The 12500-nt window shown below is 40.8% G+C and overlaps 2 protein-coding genes across 2 annotated transcripts in view; both read left to right on the top strand.

Moving 5' to 3' along the window:
* LOC143028755 (atrial natriuretic peptide receptor 1-like) overlaps window positions 1–12500 on the top strand; it is a 944795-nt gene that overhangs the window by 89408 nt on the left and 842887 nt on the right. The window lies entirely within an intron of this gene.
* Window positions 2776–12500, top strand: part of LOC143028763 (uncharacterized) — a 24725-nt gene continuing 15000 nt past the window's right edge. Inside the window, exons 1-3 of the mRNA XM_076191137.1 lie at window positions 2776–2801; window positions 3323–3388; window positions 9302–9418. Of these exons, the coding sequence (XP_076047252.1) occupies window positions 2776–2801; window positions 3323–3388; window positions 9302–9418 (209 nt within the window). The remainder of the gene's footprint in view (window positions 2802–3322; window positions 3389–9301; window positions 9419–12500) is intronic.

The following is a 12500-nucleotide window of genomic DNA, read 5'->3' as shown; positions in this document are numbered from 1 at the left end:
GTGTTGATATGTTTAGTAATTGAAACTTTGTTGTGTTTGTTTGTATTTTCCATTGTTGTTCATATGTGTTTATTGTTTCTATTGTTCTGCTTGTTTTTAGTGCTAACATGTTTTTCCCTTTTTGGCTTGGGTATGTAATTATTTGTGTCAGGTCATCTGCAAACTGTATGTGTGTGACTCCGTGTGTTGGGGTGGGGGTGTCATGTGTGTAGAGGTTGAATAGCGTTGGTGAAAGGATGCTTCCTTGGGGGACTTCACTGTGTATGTTGAAGGGTCTTCCAGTATAAGGGTGTATTCGTATTTGTGCTTGTCTGTTGTCGAGGTAATTGCAAAATATTCTTGTTAGTATGTCTGGGAGGTGTGTTTGGTGTATTTTGTATTTAAGTCCTGTGTGCCATATTTTGTCAAATGCTTTTGTTATGTCTCGTGATACTATGTTACATCCGTGGATGTGTCGTTGGCTTATGGCTATAGTTTCGTATAGTGTGGCTATGGCTGTGTGTGTTCCTCTTCTTCTTTTGAATCCATGTTGGTTTTCGTTTATTAGGTTGTTATTATGTAAGTGTTTGAGTAGTCTTTTTAGTATGAGTTTTTCTATTATTTTTCCTGGGACTTCGAGTAGTAATATTGGTCTGTAGTTGTTTATGTCTGTGAGGTTTTTTTCCGTGTTTGGGTATGAATGTTAGTGTAGCTGTTTTGAAGGTGCTGAATGTTTCATTGAAGATTTCTGTGAGTAATTGTAGTGTTGAGTCTGGAATGTTAGTTAGTGTTATTTTGTTTATTTGTGACTGTCCAGGTGTTTTGTCTTTGAAGTTTTTATCATTTGTTTGATGTTAGTGTAAAAGGTTTTGTGAGTGTGTTGTCTGGGTCGAGTCGTCTCATGTCAGCTAAGTTGATAGGGGTAATGCCCTTTTGTATTTCTTGTGCTTGTGTTGTGATTTTTCTTTCGTGTTCCATGTCAAATGTTGCGTTTTCTGCTGGTGTGATCCTGAATATGTTTCTCCAGTACTGTCTGAATATGTGTTCTTTGGCTTTGTCTTTGTGTATCTTGTGGTTATTGTGTATGATGTAAGGGGTGGTGTTAGTAGGTGTTCCTGTTAGTCGTTTAATCTGTGTCCAGAAGTATTTGGTGTCATTGTATTGTAGGTTTATTTTTCGTATTTCATTGTTCCAGTGTTCGTCGTATAGTTGTTTGTTCTCTCCTGGTAGTTGGTTTTGTATGTCGCGTAGTACTTGTTTTTCTTGTGGCGTCCATGTGCCGTTATTGTGTGCTTGTGTTTGTAGTTGTTGATATTGCCATTGTAGTAGTTTCCATGTATCTGATTGTCTTGGGTGTGGTAGAATTTTATATTTTGTTTTGGGGATATGTTTGACCATGGCTTGTTGTATCATAGTGTACCATGTGTTGAGTTTGTCGTCAATGTATTGTCTATTACGTGTTGTTCTCTGTCTTTGTTATATTTTGTTCTTTCTATGTTTAGTGTGTTCTTGAATCATGTCCAGTCTGCTTTGTGGAATGTGTATTTTTCTGGTGTAGGTATTGTTATTGGTTTTGTTGCCAGTGTTAAGTGTATTAGGATGTGGTCTGATGTAGTTAGTTGTCCTGATGTGATTCTGTAGTTTAAGTGATGTGTCTGTTTGTTAGTATTATGTCTGGTGTTCCTTGTCCGTTGTGTGTAATGCAGGTGGGGAAATCTGGCCCTAAGTGTATTAAGTGTCCTCTTTGTATTAGTTTTGCTATCTGTCTTCCTGTGGTGTTTGTGCTGTTGTGTCTTAGTGTAGGATGTGTGGCGTTCATGTCTCCTAATATGTATACAGGTAGCCTTTTTCTTGTTAGTCTTAGTATGTCATCTATAGGGGTAAGTATATTGTTGCTATAATTATGGGTCCTTGGTTTGTGTCTATTTCTAGCTCTAATATTTCGTCTTGAAAGTCGTCTAGTATTTTGTATTTGATGTTGTGTTTAATGGCTATTGTTATGCCTGCTTGTGCTTCATTGGTATCGTTTCGTCTGTGTACTGTGTAATTGTGTATTTTTAGTTTGTCGGGTGTACCTATCGAGTTTAAAAGTATTATGTCTGATGATGTTATGTTGTATATGTTACAAAGTTCGTTTCTTCTGTCGAATGCCCACTGTATTATGTTGTGTTGTATGATGTGTATTTGTTCCATAATATTGAGGTAGAAGTGTGTAGTTGTTTATTCGGCGTTGTGTGTCTAGTGTGGTTCGTATTCTGTGTTCTTGTTTCGGAAGTCGAAGTGTCCTTGTTTGAGATTATTGAATTTTGTTTCGTTTTATTTTCTGTATGGGGTAATTGGTTAAGTTTATTGTGTCTTTGGCTATTTTCTCTATTATGTCTTTTTCCTGTTGTGGTGTTGTGTATATTATTTTTATACTTTGGGTGTCGATGAGTGTTTTGAGTGTCGTGTGTGGGGTCTGATGGTATCTGTTCTGTTTCTGGTGTTACAAGTTGAAGTCCCAGGCTGTTTATTTTTGGATTGGATGTTCTTTGTTTCTGTGGGGGATTAGTGTCTTCGTTTTCTGGTGCAGGTCTTTTGAGTGTTTGGTCTGTTGTCTCCATGGGTTCTGTGGTGGGTGTGTTGTTAGATGTTATGGTGGGTTGGGTTTGGTTCCTTAGTGCTTTTGCTAGTAGGTTTGTGTTGATGGCTTGGGGAGGGATTATGACTGTGGGGAGGCCGTTGGCTTGGTACATGGTGTTGAGTGTGTTCTGGAATTAACCTGGTTCTTCCGTGTCCATAAGGGTGGCTAGTGTAATGGCTGTGTTTATTGTTGTCATGTGGTGAAGTGTTGTGGTCGTGGTTGTTGGTGTAGGGAGGAGTGCGGTTTTTGATTTAGTGGTAGAGGCATATGTTTGTGGATTGGTGTGTGTTTGTTGGTTTATTTGTTGATTGATTTCTTTTGCTTTTTCTCTCCTCTTTGGGCAGAGGTGTGCAACAACTGGATAGTCCCCTTGACAGAGGAGTCATTTGGTCATTGCACAGTTGCATTTGTCTCTTCGGTGTTCTGTGGATGCGCAGTTTGAGCAGGCCATGTATGGGAATGATTATGGGCATTGTTTGCGTACGTGTTCAAGTGAGTAGCAGTTGGTACATTGTGGGATATATGTATATGTTTCCGTTTTGAGTGTATGCGTGGGGAATGATTGTGAGAACATTTTCAGTCCTTTGAGGATGCAGTACTTAACCATTTGTGTGGATTCAAATTTTACCTTTAGAACGGTTTTGGTAAGTGGAAGTTTGATGACCTGTGTGACGTGTGTGTTTGTGCTCAGTCTTTCTATCTCTTGTTTGATTTCCTCAGTTGTGTGTTCTGTGACGTAGGGGTCTACTTGTGTTACGACTTGTGTTCTGTTGGCGTTGAGGTCAGGTGGGTCTTGTATTTTCTATCCATTGGTAGAGAAGAAGATCTTGGTTCTATTTTGACATAGTGTTTCTGTGGTTGTGTCGTCTGTGATCAGTACGTATGTGTTGTGTTGTGGTATAAGTTTGTGTATATATATACTTTGTTTGGCTAGAGTGTCCCAAAGTTCCTTAGTGCGTAATTGTTTTGTATCGGTGGGACGTAGGTCCCGGATCCTGACTCAGGCATTCTTGTTCCCAGTATTTATGTTGGTGTTATGCGTGATGGATAAAGGGGTGATGATTGTAGAGCGATCGTTGTAGGGGCGGATAGCGGGGAATGAACGTTAGTTGACGAGTTAGGAGAGGAATGAATTGCGTAAGCGGTACTAATTACACTGACTCGATGCGCGAGCGTATACGGGGGGTGGTGCTCGACGCGGTCGTCGTGGGAGTCAGCTACTGTCGCTGTTGAAACTGGCCAAAGCACGGCGCGCGTCTATGCTGGTTGTACTCTAGTGGTACAAGACCGGGAGGGCTTTCCCCCCTCTTCTGCAGAGCCACGCAAGTTTTAAGACCTCAGGGGCAATGGCGGTCGTACAGAAGAGTTACTAGGGGACATGTGTCGTCCGGCAGAGCGAGTTCTCAAGAAACGAGAATTATCTCGGGTACCAGGAACTTCTTCTTGTGCAAAAACTAAGCGTAAGCGGTATGTTGCTTCTGCGACGGTTGCTCAGATAATCATCCTGAAGCAAGTTAGTTAGAGGACAGGAAAGATAAGATGGGGAGAGGGAGGGAAGTATTTGGGGTTTTAATGAAAGGAAATAATGAAATGGAAGGAAGTAAAAATTTTGATAGATGTGGGGCAGACCCACTTGCTCGGTTATTTTTATAGTCTCTTGGACTTTTTTTTATTCTGATTCTGATTTCCTAGGAAAGACCACACCGCTTGCGCGGGATCGGTTTTTGTGGGAGGGGAAGAAGGTCTGTAAGAAAATGAAAAGATAGTAGTGTATAAAAGAGGGCTATTGCCACCGAGCGATTAAGCGAGTGATCAGGGGCTGTTGGTGGTCGTGGCTCGGGAGAAATGGACAGGGAACTCGGACGGCGGCGCCGACGCCGGGATTACAATCACCAAAAGGTCAGAAAATGGTAGGAGGCGTAGTAGTAGAGAAAGGTGGAAAAACGATTTTTTTTTTAGTGAGAGGTAAACTGAAATGAGAAGATGTAGTATAAGAGAAAGTTAGAAAGGAAGTGAATTTTAGTCGAAGAAAAAGTAAGTGTAGATGTTCGTGCGTGGGTCGTGGCCATGTTCGTGAGAGGTGTGTGTATGTATCTTACGGGAAGTGAGTAGAATTCACTTTCCGCGTGTAGAGCGCGTTCCTGTTTAGCCCCAGGTAAGGCCTTAGCTGTTCCTGCTTTTCCCCAGGTTGGGTTTGAGAGTCTGTAGAGGTATTCCAGTGGCGGTGCGAAGGGGGGCAGGCGGGCCTTCCAATCACAACTCTGAAAGCAGAGAATTACGTGATTGGTAATTGTGTGTAAATGTCAGAAGTGTAAACCCGCTCGCCAGCGTCAGCGAAGAGGCCAGCGTTAGGTTGCGGGCCGGTTGGACAGAGAGGCTTCCCAATTCCTCTCCGTCGACCAGCCGGCGATTAGATAAGGGACATGTGTCGTCCGGCAGAGCGAGTTCTCAAGAAACGAGAATTATCTCGGGTACCAGGAATTTCTTCATGTGCAAAAACTAAGCGTAAGCGGTATGTTGCTTCTGCGACGGTTGCTCAGATAATTAATCATCCTGAAGCAAGTTAGTTAGAGGGCAGGAAAGATAAGATGGGGAGAGGGAGGGAGGGGGGATTTGGGGTTTTAGTGAAAGGAAAGAATGAAATGGAAGGAAGTAAAAGTTATGATAGATGTGGGGCAGACCCACTTGCTCGGTTATTTTTATAGTCTCTTGGACTTTTTTGTGAGAGCAGATGGGTGTAGGCCTTATATAGGTGGTCTAATTCTCAGGCTGGTCGGCCCAGGCGGAGTGCTGAACGCTGATTGCGAGCCAAGCACGCAGCTCTGACGATCCGGTTCTGGCGGAATGCTGGATGCTGATTGGCCGGGCGGTGTCGCTCGTGATCCTGGACGAAGTGAATAAGTTCTGGATTGTCTTCTAGTCACGGGACGTGTTGACCAAGTTTACTGATATAAGGAAACCGACTCGAGTTTCTTGTGGCGGCTGCTTGTGGTGAGGGTGGAGTGTATGTTGCTCATGGGGGCGGGCTGAGGGAGGAATGTAGTCGGAAGAGACTTGCACATGAATGTTAGGGTGTCGGGAGATGATAGCTACGGCTTCTGCAATTTGCATCTTTCTGTAGTTCGATTCTTTGAAGAGGATGGTAGTAGTGTCGATCAATTTTTTGTAGGGGCGGCTTCTGATCGTGATGATCGATGTAATGCTGAAAAATAGTCCCTTGGTTTCTATGGTATAGAAGGCGCCTTCTTAAGGTGGTGGAGGTTCTACCGATGTAAGTATTGGAGCCGTCACAGCGGCTCTCCTGGCAAGAGAACTCTTAATTACATTGGTAGATGCCTCATTGGGAGTCCTAGGAGCTGTATTGTTCCTCATGAAAAGGGATCTTGTGAGGTTTGGTTTGGCATAAATTCTCAAATCGATGGTATCATTTGAGTCTGTTGGGGTGACCCCTCTTTTTATGATGCCCCTAATGGCGTCGCATTCATCCTTGTATCGGCCATGATAACTGGTTTGGTAGCAAATTGTGATTTTGCAAGCAGGGGAGACTAGGGTCTGGGTAGGAGCAGTGTAATAATCTAGTTTCTTCCTAATGAGTCCCTCTATCATCTCACCAGGATAATCATTATTAGCGAGTAGTTGGCGAATACGCTCAAGTTCGTGATGGGTCTCAGTCCAGCTACTACAGTGGGTGAGGGCCTTATTGATGTAGGCAGCGGCTACTGAGCGCTTATAAGCTAGAGGGCACTCACCACAGACATTAAGGCACCGGCCGACATTGGTGTCTTTGGCGTAAACCTTCGTTCTAAAACCATCCCCATCTTTAGTAATGTCAATGTCAAGGAAGGGGAGACGTCTCTCTTCACTTTGCTCGCACGTAAAGGTTAGACAGGAGTTATTCTTGAAGGCCGTCAATAAGCTGTTGGCGTCCTCATCATAGGAGGCGGTGATGAAAATGTCATCAATGTACCTGGCATAGAGTCCAGGGGGAGGACTATATACATGTTGGCAAAGAGGACACCAAGGGGGGACCCCATATCCACTCAATCCACCTGTTTAAAGAGTTCCCCTCTGTGAGAGAGGAAAGGAGCTTCCTTGGTGCAAGTCTCCAGCATGGCTTTTAGTATATATTTGGGGATGTTGAGCGCAGGGAGGTCACTTCTGTAGACACAGTCCATGATGATGTTGATGGTATCATCTGTGGGGACATTAGTAATTAAGGATTCAGCATCGAGCGAGGCGATGTCGTGATAAGGTGGTGTCGTACGTAGTAGGTCAATGAACTCAGTAGCAGAGGAGACTGAACGGCCTGTGGGGACTTATTGAGATAAGAGATGGTTTAGTTTTTAGCAACATGGTAGGTGTGTGTTGTAACTTGTGATATATATATATATATATATATATATATATATATATGTATACATATATATATATATATATGTATATATATATATATATATATATATATATATATGTGTGTGTGTGTGTGTGTGTGTGTGTATAGTTATATGATATGAATCCAAGAATACGTGCTGAAAGCTATGTTGGAGACTTGTACGAAAGAAGCCCCTTTCCTCTCCCACCGAGGGGAACTTTTCAAACAAGTTGATGGCGTGGCAATGGGGTCCCCCCTTGGGGTCCTATTTGCAAATATGTACATGGCTCAAGTGGAAGAGAAAGTTTTCCAGCACCATCCTCCCCCTGGACTCTATACCCGTTATATCGATGACATCTTCATCACCACCACCAACGACAAAGATGCCGACAGCTTGATGATGGCCCTTCAGAACAACTCTTGCCTTACCTTCACCTGTGAACGCAGTATTCATCGACGTCTCCCCTTCCTTGATTTGGACATCACCAAAGATGAGGATGGCTTCAGGACGAAGGTCTACACTAAAGCTACTAACGTAGGAAGGTGTCTCAATGCCCGCGGCGAATGCCCTGCAGCCTACAAGCGGTCTGTAGCCGCTGCATATATCAACAGGGCCTTAACGCATTGCAGTAGCTGGACAGATACCCACCGGGAATTTGACCGCATCCGACAGCTTCTAACCAATAACGGATATCCAGACCACATGATTGAAGGACTCATCAAGAAGAAGCTTGAACAATACACAGCTCCTAACCAGGTTCCAGACTCCCCAGGCAACAAGATCATCATATATCATCGAAACAATTATCACGACCATTATAAAGAAGAGTGTGATGCCATTAAAGGCATCATAAAAAGAGGAGTCACTCCCACCGATTCAACCACTACCATTGCCTTTAGAATTTACTGTAAACCAAATCTCACTAGAGCTTTGGTTATGAAAAACAACACTGCTCCTAAGACCCCTTTCGAGGCCTCTACCAACGTAATCTATGAATTCACGTGTCAGGAGAGTCGCTGTGACGGCTCCAACACCTACATTGGTAGAACCTCTACTACCTTAAGAAGACGCCTCCAATACCACCGTAACCAAGGTTCCATCTTTCAGCATTACATTGATCATCACGACAAAAAACCACCACTTCAGAAACTAATTGAATCTACGACTATTCTTCACAGAGAGTCCAACCACAGGCGTATGCAAATTGCAGAAGCCGTAGCCATCACTTCCCGTCACCCTACCATTAATGTACAACTTGCTTCTTATTCTATTCTCCCTTCAGCTCGCCCTCTGAAACCGCTCCCTCTTCAACCTACACAAGACCTTCCATCAAGCCGCCAAGATCTCCAGCCAAAAACCAGAGCCTCCTCCCACTGCACAAGATCACGAGAGAATCCCCGCAGCCAATCGGAAGCCAGCATTCTGCTCGGGGTAAGCACAAGATCACGGGAGAACCCCCCCAGCCAATCGCAAGCTAGCATTCTGCCCGGGCCTAGCCGCTTGAGCTGCGTAGCAGACAGAGGTCATTCCCGCCGCCCGAGATCAGGCGAAGTGTCTCATGAGCCAATCAGAGCCCAGCATTCCACCCGCACTAAGTCGACTGAACCGTTCGACCGAGTATAAAAAGGCTCCCGCTTAGCCACCTTCTTAACTTGCCTCTAGACCTTCAAGACTAGAACATCGCCTCTACACCAATGAAGTCCTTCTCACCCTGAGGAAGCCTCTTATCGAGGTGAAAAAACTCCGAAGTTTTAGGTGTCGTTGTCAACAGTTTTTTACATGCTGTTACACATCCAATAGAAACCATCGGCATTCACCAGCGCCTTTCTTTTCACATTCACCATGGATGATTTCGTTCATAAGCTGAATGAAGTTGATAGGAAGTCCTTCCTTAAACTTAAGAAGATACAACTGAAAATAGTTAAATCTATTAGCGCAGTTGATTTTAATAAAAAAAAAAAAAAAAAAAAAAAAATATATATATATATATATACATATATATATATATATGTATACATATATATATATATATACAGATATATATATGTATATATATATGTATATATATAGATGTATACATATATATATATATATATATATATATATATATATACAAATATATATATACAGTGAGTATATATATATATATATATATATATGTATATATATATATGTATAAGTTTATGTATATATATATATATATATATATACATATATATAGATAGATAGATAGTTAAATGTAATTGCTTGTTCTGTTTTTGTATTTTCTTTGTGTCTTAAAGTGGTCTTATCGTCTCTATTGAAATTTGAAATGATTTCTCCGTAGGAGGTCATCTGTTCTGCGAAATCTCGATTTCGAGTCTCTTGACTCTTCTTCAGTGGCATATTATAGTGGATGTCTCTATGTTAGAGTTGCTACTGACCTGAAAATGTCAGATAGATGGTATTTAAGGGCTGGACTAGCTGTGTTGTGCACTCGTTCTTGGTGTTGATTGGTTCATCCGATCGGGTGATCTCTCCCTGTGCTCGTGTTGGCTTTATCTGGCAACAGAATTACTCCTCATGCTCGGTAGCGCTAACAGGTCGGACGTCTGGATGTTCAAACTGGGGTTCATATCTTTTGTTAATAATACTTTTAAGATGGGGAGTCGACTGGTATCTTGGCATGTCGTTATGATATTCGTATTTTTCACCATTATTTCTCTTGTGAGTGTTGTTTGATGTTCCTGTCTTAAATGGTTTTTGGAGGCTCCAGATGTGACATGGTAAGTTATGCGTCTGCCTAACTTAGCCGTAGTCATGCCGATATAGGTAGAAGGTGGCTTCACTTAATAGTAAGTGCAATATATTATGATTTTTAATTTTTTTTTGTTTATATATATATATATATATATTTATATTTATATATATAAATATAATATATATATATATATATATATATATATATACATATATGTATATATATGTACATATATATACATATATATATATATATATACATATATATATATATATATATATATATATATATATATATATATATATATATATATCCTTGAAGTGGTGGATAGGCTTGAGAATCTTAATGATTGCAAAAGTTATGTCGATAGAGAGGAAACCTCTGCAGGGCCACCCATATCGAACAGGTTTTGTAAGAACGATCAGACAAAGAGTATCTCTCTCTCACACACACAGTCGCAGGACCCACTAATAACTGGCACGTCCTTGATGGCAAAAAGGGAAATTCCCCATTGATATATGGGGTACCGTCATAATGTCTCACCAGAAACCAGTTGGCAGGGAGGTGAGATTACTACCAGAACTCATTGATAGCAGACATGAATAGTAAAACCAAAACAAAACCGAGCGTTCCTGTTGGGTGACCGTCTCTCAAAGGTCCAACCACATTGCCTCTAGTGCTTACGGCCAGTGTGCCACCAAATGTGAGTAAGCACTGTATAAAGAGATCCAAGTCTTGGACATTAAACAACATGAATAAAATGAAGATCTATACCTACAACGTAAGATCTCTCCCAGAAGACCACAGACTGGGGAGTTTAATGGAAGAACTAAACATCAACTGGGGCATCTTAGGACTGAGCGAAGTCCGAAGAATGGAATTAAAGCTGATGCAATTACAAGATAGTCACCACCTGTTCTACTATAGAGGTAAAGACAAAAAAAGATCTAGTGGAGTAGGATTTTTTGATAAATCGAGAAGTTGCTGTTAACGTAATCAAGTTCAATAGTTTATCAAACAGGGTAGCTTGGATTGTGATTAGGCTGTGTAAAAGGTACACTCTAAAAATAGTTCAGGTTTATGCACCAACTTCATAGAGTTCAAACGATGAAATTGAGTCCCTCTATGATGATTTAAGTCAGGTAATGGATCAAGAAAAAAGTAAGTACACGTTAGTAATAGGCGACTTTTATGCTAAAGTGGGGAAGAAGATGGGAGATGAGTCGTGTATTGGGAAGTTTGGAGTAGGTGAAAGAAATGAGAGAGGTGAAATATTAGTAAATTTTGAGGAGAACTACAACATGAGGATAATGAAAATTTTCTTCCAAAAGGGTGTAGGTCGCAAATGGACCTGGAGAAGTCCAAATGGAACAACAAAAAACGAAGTAGACTTCATATTAGGAGACGAGAGCACAAGCGTTAGCAATATTACGGCTATAAATAAAGTCAACATAGATAGTGACCATAGAATTGTAGGTTGCACAGCTAAATTAAATTTCAGATCCGAGAGAAATAAACTAGCTTTAGAAATGAAAATCAGCCTTGCAAAGATTAAGGATAATAATAAGAAATTTCTGTTAGAAATTGAAAATAGATTCGAAGCTCTAAAAACTAACGAGGACGCCGTCGAAGATATGAATTTGAATTTAGTGAATATCACCAGGGAATCAGCAGAAAAAATAGAAAGTAGAAAAAGTATTAGAGATAACAAATACACCAAAGTTACAAATGACCTAATTAAAAGAAGAAGGACCATGCAGATTAAAAGCAGGAGAGACGAAATAGAAAGAGTAGAACTAAATAAGCTTATCAACTAAAGACAGAGATCAGAGAAAAGAAAGAGAAACATAGATGAAATAGAGGAAACTATTCGGAAAGGTAAAAGTATTAAGGGGACCGAGGGCAGACATGCTTTAGGAAGACAGCAAATGATATGTTTGAAAGATAGGAATGGAGAAATCATTAAATGCAGAGGCAGAATGGTAAAAAAAAAAGTAGTATAATTTTACCAAGGCCTTTACTTGTCGAAGACCGTGGTTGAGTCAGTAAATTTATCTGTAGACGTTAGTAGTGCACCAGAGATTACAAAAAAAGAATTAGAATTTGGTGCACTATCGACCGATTAGCTTGCTGTCAAATGTATAGAAAGTATTCTCCAAGATCCTTATAAATAGACTAAGCCAAGTTTTAGATGGAAACCAACCGAGAGAACAGGCAGGCTTTAAGAGCGGATATTCGACTCTAGACTATTTGCAGACGATGAACCAACTAATCGAGAAAACAACAGAATACAATATACCCCTGTGTTTAGCTTTTGTAGATTACAAGAAGTCTTTTGACTCGGTAGAACAAATAGCAATACTAAACTTGCTACGCAAGCAGGGTACAAAGGAACAGAGAATAAGGGTTTTAGAAAATATTTATGCGGAAGATACCGCCATGATTCAACTACATAAAGATGCAGAAAATATCAAAATCGAGAAAGGAGTACGACAAAGCGATACCATTTCACCCAAATTATTTACAGCTTGTTTGGAAGAGATTTTTAGAAGGTTGAGTTGGAAAGAGAAAGGTTTGAAAATTAATGACGAATATTTGAACCACCTAAGATTTGTGGATGATGTTATTCTTATTTCAGAAAGAGCAGAAGACTTGCAAGATATCCTGAGTGATCTGAACAAGGAAAGTCTCAAAGTAGTATAAAAAATGAATAAGAGTAAAACCAACGTAATATTCAACACAAAAGTTCAAAGTAAAGAGATTATAATCAATGGTGAGAGTCTTG

The sequence above is a fragment of the Oratosquilla oratoria genome, chromosome 1, assembly GCF_046742065.1.
Source record: "Oratosquilla oratoria isolate Oo_2021 chromosome 1, ASM4674206v1, whole genome shotgun sequence".
Lineage (NCBI taxonomy): Eukaryota > Metazoa > Arthropoda > Malacostraca > Stomatopoda > Squillidae > Oratosquilla > Oratosquilla oratoria.
This window is presented reverse-complemented; position numbering and strand designations above follow the sequence as displayed.